The 11,956-nt window shown below is 30.4% G+C and overlaps 1 protein-coding gene across 2 annotated transcripts; it reads left to right on the top strand.

Moving 5' to 3' along the window:
• The first annotated feature begins 5,984 nt into the window (after nt 1–5,984).
• Nucleotides 5,985–9,544, top strand: LOC110114556. Of its 2 annotated transcripts, XM_020847477.2 has the most exons (4): nt 5,985–6,271; nt 6,346–6,406; nt 6,482–6,559; nt 8,937–9,544. In XM_020847477.2, exons 2-4 carry the CDS (start codon nt 6,386–6,388, stop codon nt 9,186–9,188), a joined length of 351 nt encoding a protein of 116 aa, XP_020703136.1. In that variant the 5' UTR covers nt 5,985–6,271; nt 6,346–6,385; the 3' UTR covers nt 9,189–9,544. The 2 variants fall into 2 exon arrangements, with proteins under 2 accessions (XP_020703136.1, XP_028548542.1); XM_028692709.1 differs by having other exon boundaries at nt 5,987–6,406.
• The last annotated feature ends 2,412 nt before the right edge of the window (nt 9,545–11,956 follow it).

Consider the following 11,956-nt stretch of genomic DNA (forward strand, 5'->3'; position numbering starts at 1 on the left):
ATCTTTGAAAGTCAAGCACCTCCATGATTGATTATGGTTGTGACCTAACTACAACATCTTTTATCTTGATAGGGTCAATAATTCATCAGCCTTAGAGATTATAATTGCATAAAGGCACAATTTTTCAAATGCAGATACTATTTATCACATGTTTGAGGTGTTATAAATGATCCGTTTCAATAATCCTAAAATCCATGATATCATCAAAATAATCTATAAGAATTTTTCAAGGAATGAACTTCGCATATAGGTCAAAATGAGCATGAATGTATTAGGAACATCAGACAAACCAAATGAAATGAAAAATAAAACATATATCCTTTTAAGACAAATTTTTTTATTCAACCCTAGGTTGAAAATGAATCTCATGGTAGCTACTTAAAAATGCAAGTTTTTTAAACTTTTTGCATCCTAATATCATGTATGGCATATCATTTATGTTTTGTTTAGGACAACTTTCTTACTGTTTTCTAAAACAACTTTCTAGTATAAAAATTTCTAATTCAAAAAAAAAAAATGGTAGTAGAAAGCTACTTTTAAATAGTAAGAAAGCTATCTCAAATGAAGCCTTAATCATGAAATGAAAAATTATAGAAAGCTACTTTTAAATAGTAAGAAAACTATCTCAAATGAAGCCTTAATCATGAAATGAAAAATTGATTGCACAATTTGATTTTGTTCATAGCCCAAATTTGTTATGGAGTGACCAAGGTGCTTCTTGATATATATAGTAGGATTACATCAATGATCGAGATTAGCTTCACACCATTTTGTATTTTCCATACTAATGATGATGATAAATATATTCAACGGACTTCATATACAACTTTGGTGCTCGCCTTTTTGTCATCATAGAGCATGTAATATGAGAAGATATTAATGTGACATTGTGATTCATTGCAAATGTCATCCTAAGACCGTCTCTCCTAACTCAGAGGGTGAGTGGCAAATTGCTCTCTCCTACTAGTCGAAGAAATTGATTAGGCGGTGTCAACATACCCTGACTCAAGTGATGGGTGCACCTAAGGTGGAAGTTGCAAAGCCAAGGGCTGTTGAAATTAAAAGTCTATAACTAATATGAAAATAGATTAGAGCAACCATAATTGTCCTGCATACCATCTAGCTCATCTTACCTTACTTTCTAGAATGTAACTCATAATAGAATCTCATTGTCCAATGATAACTCATCAATAATAACTAACAATTAAGCATATAGAGGAGAAACCAATCATATATGCATTGCTTCTATTAGAAGAGAAGAAAAGAGTGCTATAGGATTTTCATTTGAATAATATAAGCTATGTTGATCAAATAAAAAGAAAGATGCATACAAACACAAAAACATAAAATGGAAAAAAGGCAAAGCAAGTAAAAAACAAAATCAACTCCCTAAATAGCTCTTACAAATAGAAAGTATTTGGTTTTGCTTCTCTTAGTTCAATTAGATTCTATACTATTATTATCCTAGAAGCAATGCATATATGATTGCCAATTGCTTCTAAACCTAAAATTGCATACAAATTGCCAATGGCGAGACCACCTCAGTTATCATCCTAGATATGAAAGAAATGGCCAATATATCTCAAAGGCTTTTAAGAGTTAACACGATGAAAGAAATCTTATTAATAGTGACATCAATAGTTTGTTAGTTGTACATAAAAATTTATGTTGAAGAAGATCAATATCTATGAAATCCTAAAAATATAAAATAAACATGACAAATATAGAGGGAAAATGTACATTAAATAATAGAAGCGCAAGAAAAATGATAAATAAATGTTGTATCCAAAAGTATTTACAAATTTTGAACTTAAAACCGTTAGGATGCACAAAATAAAAAATGTATGGATCATATTAGAAAGTGAAGGAAAAGATACTCACTTCTTATGATCTTTAAGGAAATAAATATTTTATTGTAATAATAGTTCAGATTCTCATCTTTAAATTAGCATTGAAAATATACTTGTACCAAACATTCTACAGCCTGTACCCTATTTCTCATCACACAATTAAAATAACTATCCAACAAAGAAAAGATGCAAAATAACCTGAAAAGAAGAGGAAAATGTGAATATTTAGCAAATTAGAAGGGGAAATAGCCAATTGTGTACTCATCTTGTATCATAAAGAACTTTTTACTTTTCAAATTAACATGTAAAAGGTGTTATTACTGATTCATTATTTAAATCCATTGACTCACTTGCTTCCAAAGGATTGAAGAGAGAACTATATGGATCAATATCAATGTTTTATCCAAAGTTATTTTCATCATATTAAACTTAATAGAGATCTCAAGAAAAAAAAATTACAATCTAGATAATGCAGTTGTAAACCAATTATTGAGTAGTTGCAAAAATGTAAATCATCTATAGTAGGTAGGCACAAAGCCAAAACATGTGATACAATCAAAATAATGGATCAATATAATTGAACAAAAATTATTTCATCATCAATTAAATTAAAGAGATTTTATTAATAATTAACCTACTTTTGAAGTAGATGTGTTGCTAATGAATGAACACCAAACTTTTGGTCTCCTTTGATATCAGGTACATCCTATAGATAAATCATGATTAGCAACAAATGACACAAAAACTAATTGCAAGCACACCTTTGCTAAATGTACTGATTGCTTCAGATATTATAAAACATAACTGAAAAGTATAAATAAGTTATTATTTTATGTGTTATATTTTCAGTGAAAATATATTATTTTAGTTGTGTTGTGCAGAAAAAAATACAAAAAGACACAAAATTCTAAGTCTCATCTAGCATCGTAGAATTAGACAAAACAACGTTGCAATGCCATCAAAGGCACAATTGGAGCGCAACAATTTTGATATGGCGATGCCAACTTCATTCTCAGGCGGACACGCCGTGACATCAAAATGATCAACATTGAAGCATCATGATCTCTGTCTTCAAGCGCCATAGCGTCATAATCTATCATGCCTCGATGCAAAATTGTCATTCTGATGCCGCAGCATTCGAACATTAGCATCGCTGCGACATAGCAGTTGTAACTTCCAAAGGACACAACCTGTCAGTGAAACGACGTGACTTTTCACTAAGTAACTAATCCACGTCAGCAAGCGCTGCTGCAGAGCCAAAATAATAGTAAGGCGGAGTAAGTTCATTTATCGAGCGCAATGGCATTGATCTTTCAAATGCCATAGAGCCAGATGCCTACTTTGTGTTTCCCTGCTATAAATAGTCATTGTGTTATATTTATAGAGGAATTCAGTCACATAAATAATTTCAGTATAATTCAGAGTGCTTCTCTGAATTTCCTTTAGGATGACAACTAAGAGAATTTAGGGAAGCTCTTAATACCATCATTATAGTGTTTGACTTATATTTGTGGAAGTAATTATGTAAGTAAAATTAAGAAGTGTATAAGATGTCTATTGAATCATTCTGGTAATATCTATCTCTTGTATTTTCTTTATATCATACTATCAATGAAAATGAGTTTGCTTTAATTATACTCCATATCTGACTATATTTTCTAATTTTGAATTGATGATGTAAATATCATATATAGTACTAATGAGTTCTCTTATTATTTAAATTATTAAAATGATATTTTTAATATTACATGATCTTAATTTAATGCACATAATGACCATATGTATAGTTAAAATTAGGTGTAATGTGGAGCCTCGATGGAGATAAGCAGGTATGGCCAGGAATATTGAATTAGTATGTTGCATACTTAGGCATAGGATATAAAATGTACTAAATTCTTAAGGAGATGATATAACCATAGAAAGTTGGTGGACATTTTTTGTCCCTATAGGCTCGACAGAAATTTAAGGATGCATATGCTATTAACAACATCACAATTAAAGAGATTCCTTAGAAAAAATATATTAGTTATATTCATCAAATCAAAATATTTTATCCATATTGTGTATTCATTATCTTTATCAAATTTTATTTAAGTGATTGAATTTCCATAATATTCATTTTTATTAAATAAGATAATTATTATAATTTTACTAGATAGTAGCTAGTATTTTCAAGTGAGCATTTATTCATTGTGAGAACGATACTCTACTCTATCATTATATCACTTGATTTTGCATGTATACTTACGTATATTAAGTGAAATTTTTATAATTTTTTACTAAAAAAAACCTAAGCATTGACCTACAATATTCTGCTCATTACTGCATGACTACTCTGACGCTTATTGACTTCATTACCTACAATCACTAATAATGCCGACATACGTTGTCACTTATATGATCAATGCACGCAATTGACGTCATTTCTAACTCCCAATTCCAATACTTGTATTTGTGTTGGATTCATGGCACAGGGTTCTTCTAACTTCAATCAACTAATGTGTTTTTTGCAGTGTATCAATGCCTTCTCCCAAGGAAGGACTTCACTTGTAATCAAATTCAAATACTAGTGGAATCATTTTATTTGGCTCAAACCTTAAGTTTTATCCCTTTCCTTGGTTTTCCACATAATAAGTATGGTGACTCTCACAATTCTTGCACTCTTCTCATATTTGTGTATGAGTTGGATCTTCATAAGACATTAAACTCTATATGTCTCTACCACTGTAAATGTTCCAGCATACAACAAGATTGATGCTAAGTTTCACACTAATGGCTCAAATTATCAATAAAAGTGATTTATGAAATATTACACTAACATTTAGTTTAATTATAATCTCAAAAGAATTTTAAAAGGGGCTCATAAAGCAAACCATATTGTATGATGGAGTCACTCTTATAACTTTTCAATAGCTTGATGAAATGGAAAAGAATCATCGATCTCAGCGGTGACAGTGATGCAATCATTGTTTGATAAATCTTGTATTGATTCTAAAATAAATTTTGGAGTCATGTGAGCTTAGATTTAGTCTCATATTTGATAGTTGAAGAATATATTGGTATTGAAATTAACATCAAGTGATTGATCTTTACCTATAAGTTTTAGATTTTGTGTTAATATTGGGTTTGACCATTGGTGGTTCTAGTCCAACATTTATGTACCTTGGGTACACAATTTAAAACAAATGAGAAGAAATAGTTTGGTTGGGATCGAGTGATTCATGCGGTTTAGGCTCCTCCTTGCATACTATTGTTACATCATGGTTGATCAACGTTCAAAAAGCAGGCAATTCCCACCATGGATTCATGTGGTTTAGTGGGCTGAAACATTGTCACAATATAAATCAATGGATAAAGAAAGAGAAATATGAGATTCTTGTAAAAGTTGTCTCAACCAAATCATATCAGTGGCAGCGGCGGCTAAGGCACAATATTTGGCCTCAGTGGAGGACCTTGCAATAGTTTTTTGTTTCTTAACTTGCTAAGATATCAAATTATTTCTAAGATAAGCACAATATCTTGTGGTAGATTTTCGGTCCACAGGGTCTCCAGCCCAATCTGAGTCACAACATGCTTGTAGAGTATACTTGCTAGGGCGTATAGGTAAACCGAATGATATGGTTCATTGGATATTGTTCTTCCTTGAGGGGAGTGATGACCAATGTGGAGAGCTCTTCTATGAGGGTAGACTTGTTAAATAACATAAAGAGTATAGAGGCTTCCTTTAAAATAGTTTTCTTTTTGCATTTTAAAGCAAATTTTTAGCATAAAAATCTCTTAAAAGCAACAAAAAAGTACTTTCCAAAAGCTGCTTAGTTCAATCTCTTATTTGATAGTCAAAATAATATATTGGTATAGAAATATCAAGCTTTTCGCTCTCTCCCATTGGCTTAAACTCTCTTCCTCCTTTGGTTCACACTTCCCAACATATTAAATGGTAATAAAACACAAAGTTTACTTTTACACCAAACCTCTACCAACCCAACAACTCTACCTGCTTTATACCAACTATCACGTTCCCATGGAACTGTTTCAGATTTGTCATACATCATGATCAATTGAAATTTATAGCTCATGTGGCTCTGACTTTGCATATTTGGTTCCAAAGCTATAAAATATAACTGCTTTGATTTTAACCCCAGGAATTGATACTTTCTATTACTATCATCAACAACTCATCATGCTTCTGCAAATCTGATTGCTTCAACATATCTCATCACTTCCCCAAACCAATAGCACTTTTCTTCTTTATATTATTCGGTCCAAATAATAGTGTTAGAAGTTAGAATATTTTTTTTTTTATAATTGGTTCTCCTATACAAAAGCAGCTATAAGCAATTATTGCAAAGCTGAAAGTTACAGGCTGCAGTGCTAAGATAAGATGCCACGAGTGACTTAACTCTTCTATCTTCGTGTTTAAGGTGCAAAAATGCTAAACTGAATAGAAATTTCTTCTTGTTCTTATGGGCTTCTTTGGTTTACTCTTCTGAAACAGTTCTGGGATTAAGTTCTTCAATCTGGAAAACCATTCTGGGATGAAGTTTGCAACTATTGAGGTTGAGTGTCCTCTGTTCTTTCATTATTTCAGTATTTTGTTTCATTCTAAGTTTGCTACATTTATGAAATTGCAGGTTCTAAGTATGAGAACAGTTGATCTTGCCAGTGCTTTGGCACAAATTATAGCAGACGCACCTCTTCAATTAATCAAGGTAATTACAGGTTTTTTTTTTCTTTTCTGGGCTTATTTTGTTACAGAAAAGCTTCAGTTTTCTTAATGTTTTTCTGCAGTTTCCTTAGTCTGTAATGTCTTGCTATGCATCTTTGATGGCTTACTATGGTTAATTGATAGCAAAGCTTGCTCATATCTGTATCTGAATGTCTGTTGATTTTATGCTTATTATTATCAAATTAAGCAATGACTTTGGCTATTTTTTATTAAAAAAAGGGATTTTAGGAAGCTGGAATGAGTAAAAGATAAAACAAAAGTAAGATTTTGTTTAGTTATGCTGTATGAAATTAAGTTATTGTTTCTTTAACATGGATGAATGAGTTGCTTTGTAAAATTTTTGTTTTTAGTTTTGCAGCACAGTACTTTGTTTTGTATGTTTCCCATAAAAATCAAAATGAGTTAAGTACCAAAATGATCCATTAACTATTTACGAAGGATCAAAATGATCTCTGACTATTCAAAAGTTCCATTTTAGTCCTTTAATATTTCAAATGGAGAGCTAAATGATCCTACGGAAGGACTAATTTGGTCACTTTTTAAAGAGTTAATAGATCAAATTAATACTTTTATATAATTGGGGACTATTTATCCTTCATAAAAGGTTAGAAACTAATTCGATCCTTTTCTTAAATGAAATTTGATAAATACTTGATTTTTAAAATACAAACCAACAAAGAAATATTCTGAAACAAAACCTAAGAAACATTTGACTTTGCATTTTTGCATGTAGAATTAGGCTTCGTTTGGAACAGCTTTCTTACTGCTTTATAAAGCAGAGTTTTAGTACAATTTTTTTTTTCAAAAAAATTTTGTACTAAAACTCTATTTTATTAAGCAATACAAAAGTTGTCCCAAACGATGCCTTAGTGTCTGGTGTCTGCATTAGCTGATTGTAGAAGCAATTGGTCTGTTGTTTCAGCAAACCTAATCCAAAAAATGGTCTACCTCAGGCTGCCTCTGCATTTTAATAAAGTTATGTGATGCTTAAAGAGGATATTTGTTCATTGAAAGAAGGCTGCCTCTGCATTTGAACTCTCTAGGAGTTTGACATACCACAACAAAACAATGAAGAGGAGAGTGAGTGAGAGGGAGAGAGATGTGGGAGGGGGATGCAAACTTAGAGAGAAATGGAGGTGTTTTTAGTGCTTCTGGTGGAGGTCTTTGGATTCCTCAAGAGGGAGGAGGTGCTATTGTTTTTCATTTCATCTAGTCATAGTAGTAAAAAGCTCTCATTTGTGCCCTGGCAAAACATAAATGAATAGAGTAATTGCAACAACAACAATATCTTCTTCAATTCTCTCTAAGCCATTGATGTAGGCAAAGTGGTATATTTGTCCTTTTCACAAACTTTCTATAATTAACGTGTAATCAGTTAAAACAATACATATGAAAAAGAACTTTTCTGATCTCAATATGCCATAAGGCGCTTTAGGCTTCACTTGGGACTGCTTTCTTATTGCTTCTTAAAGCAGCTTTCTAGCACATATATTTTAATTTTTATACTAAAAAATCGAGTTAATAAGCATGAAGAAAGCCGTCCCAAACGAAGCCTTAGTCACCAATCACTTCAACAAATTAAATCAATCACGAGATAGTGAAGCTCCATGAATATCAAGTTCTATGATGAGAACCATGCTTTAAGGTTGCTTTTGTCATTGTCCTAAAACTTGAAAAACCTTGTGATGGCCATCAAAAGTTTATATAGAAAGTTGTTTGGGACGACTTTCTTACTGCTTCTTAAAGAAACTTTTTTGTACAAAAATTAAATTTTTTGTACTAGAATGTTGTTTTAAGAAGCAAGACGTCTCAAACAAAACCTAAATCTACAATTAATTATTCTATGAAGTTAAGAAAATTAACAAGCAAATGAAAAGGAAAAAGAGAAATTAAGAGGTGGGAGTAAGAAAGGAGAAGATTTTGTTTCTTCAAGAGGGAGGCTGTGTTATCAACTTATCATTTTAGTTCTAGCATGAGGAGAAGCTTTTATCCATAATTGAGAGAAGTTCTAATCTGGCCTCTTGCACTTGATAAATATAGTAATTATAACAACAATAACATCATCTTGTTTACATCCAATCATATATATTAAACCAAGTAATATATCATCTGTATTTAGATTTTTTTGAAGTAAACAAAGTGATATATCGATCTATACCCTTCTTTAAAGCTTAGTTGATTATTCGATTTCTACGTGATCATTGATGCAAGTGAATCTCACCAAATCAAAAATATTTTGTGCATTTGTGTTTGTGTGATTTGATTTCTCGCCCTTCATATTTTTGCTCATTGCTATTTTCATAACATATCTTCCTTTACGCTTAACATACAATGCCTAATAATATGTTAAATACTTGTAGCTCCAAGAGGATGCCGGCGGAATTCAAGGAACCAAGCATCAAATGTGGGAGATGATGTACTCCAATGAAAAGAATGAACTGCAAGTGAAGAAGCTAATGGAAAAGAATATTGAATCTGCAACACAATTCCTCAAGCTTAATAAAGCCTTCTACATATTGCCAATACCATTTGCTAACACTATTTTTTGCTCTCACAATCTGTCTTCTGATTCATATAACTTGAAGCCCTTTGAGCCTCAAGCCCCATCATAGGTCACACAGATCTCCACTTGCACGTGCCCATCAACAACTCCTACAACTACATACATATATACTTTAATATTTTATTATATTTCCAAATCATGAATCATAATGTTTGCTCCCTTCACTTCCTTCCTTCATCTTTACTTTCCATTTGTTAGTGTTTGACAGCTGATTTAAAATAGATTTATACACATGTAATTCATATAGTCTTAAATTTATATTTTGCATGAATTTTATGTGATAGTAGTGGGTGGCAGACAGTCCAATTGATAAAGATCTTAGAAGTTATTATCAACATCTTGAATTTGATCGTGCACAAACACACCCATGAGTGTGTGGTGATAACATATGAGATATCACACGTAGGAGAAATTATTTTGTGCGGTCACCGGACGGCGTCCAGATGCGAATCATGAAGCGCCATGTAATTTTTTTTATGTGTACCGGGCGACGTGGCACATCATGATTCACCTCTGTACCTTCCGGTGACTGCATAAAATAATTTCTCCACACGTAGGTGTTGGTTAGTCCAATTGACAAAGATCTTGAAAGTTATTATCAATATCTTGAATTTGATCACACACAGAGACACACACACGAGTGTGATGATAACATATGAGATATCACACATGTTTGTGTGTTTGCTTCTTTGTTTTGTGGGGACTTAAATGTTGTGCTTCTCATGTATCTTTTTTTATACTGTGTTGAAAAGTATGTGTTTTTTTTATATATTGTGGGATACTTCATATTGCAGAATGAAAATAAATTAATATATCATTTGGTAAAATTCAATTGTTATTATTATTTTTTTATTTTCAATTATAAGTTGAAATTGGTGGCGAGGATGACAATTATGTATATTAATGAATTTAGGCCCTTCATATTCTGCTATTTTGATATAAATAAAAACATTACCATTGTTCTAATATAAAAGCATAAGCTAATGGCTATATTATAAGTAAATCATGGATTAATTTCTCTATAATTGTTTATTAACACCTCATTTCATGGATGGTAGTTGTAAGAATCTTTTGTTATTATTTGTAAAATGAAGAGCCCTTGCAATTATATATATTTTAAAAGTTATTCAAATTATAATTTTTTTTGTAGAATAATGAGCAATGATTCATAAAATATGTGACTTGAATTTGTGATCTTAGAGAAATAGCATTCTCCTTCAATCATATAAAAATATATATTTTAAAATATTTTTATCATTAAAAAACCATAGAAAATTTTTATTTATATACTATTTTTATTGAAGATTTTATTACCCAAAATAATTTAAAATAGCCCCAAAGGAAGCCCTAACTTGATAATAAAGGTGTAAATGAGTCAAGTCAAGCTAAGCTCGAGTCAAAATTGTCTTGAATTTGAGCTTGATTGATTAATAGAGTTAGAAGCTTGAGCTCGAACTTAATTCTATTAGTTCGGGTGAGCTCATTATTATGAAAAAGAAAAATGATTTTGATTCCAACAATTGTTATAATAAAATGAAAAAAAATAAAATAAAATAGAAAGAAATATAATTTTTAAATAATTTTTAATAATTTTCTAATTTATACTTTTGAATGCTAATATATTTTAAGTATATTTCATATTAAAAGTTTTTAAACGGAGATAATTACATTCATAACATTCAAATAATATAACTACTTAACAAATTAACACATTATTACATATACTTTTTTCTAAATTCTCACTCAAACATTAAAAAGCATTATTTATGAAATTTTTAACAAGCTATTTATTAAATAAAAAAATAAATGCTCTTATGACCATAAATAAATAAACGAATCAATGTTCAATTTTATTTATTTATATAATTTTTATTTAAGATTTTATTCAAATTTATTTAATATTTAAATAAATAAATATTTTATATATACAATTAACTATCATTTATTTAAAGCCTTTTTCGAATGACTGGTCAATATATTATTTTTATGTTTAATTAATTCATACTTTTTATTCTCTATAAAATTTATGTTTCTCAGATTTAATCTAAATTTAATAAACTTTTTAATATTTAAGTTTAGTTTGAGGCAACTTTCTTACTGCTTTCTAAAACAACTTTCTAGTAAAAAAATTTTCAGTTAATTTTTTTTTTTACAATAAAGCCTCTTTAAAGAATTCTTTTGGGACAGCTTTCTTATTACTTTGTTTTTTAGATGATAATCACAATTTTTATTTGACCACTACCTTTTAATAGTTTTAAAAAATGTTATACTAGGAAACTACTTTCTACAACAACATTAAAAACTTATTTTCTTTATAATATTTTTATGAAGCCATAATTACAAAATATTAATGTGCCAAGATAATATCTGTGTCAACCTCTTAATTAAGCTAATCACTTATTAAAATAAAATTTTAGCTTAAATAAATGTGATTAATTATTCACTTAGCTCCTACTACTTCCTTGATTAATGCTCTTTCTCAAAATTTTATTAGCAATGTTAACTCTCTACTTGTTTTTGGGAGCATTATGAGGATGATAACTTTAAAAGAGATTTTTAAGCAATTACTCCCACAGTGAAATCTCCCCTACTTGATATAGATTTATTTAGCATAAATGTCATGCACTTCGTTTCTCTACTTACGGTTGGATGGCCATTTTGGGTGGGTTAAGAACCTTAGATGCACTTTTGAAAAGAAACATTATGGTGGATTGCTTATGCCATCTCTGTCATTTTTTTGTTGAAACCACTTCACACCTGTTTTTTGAATGCAATTTATCATTTGTTGTCATAAAAGAGCTAGTGCCGAGGATTCAA

This window comes from Dendrobium catenatum, unplaced genomic scaffold (genome assembly GCF_001605985.2).
Source record: "Dendrobium catenatum unplaced genomic scaffold, ASM160598v2 fragScaff_scaffold_157, whole genome shotgun sequence".
In the NCBI taxonomy this organism is placed as follows: Eukaryota; Viridiplantae; Streptophyta; class Magnoliopsida; order Asparagales; family Orchidaceae; genus Dendrobium; species Dendrobium catenatum.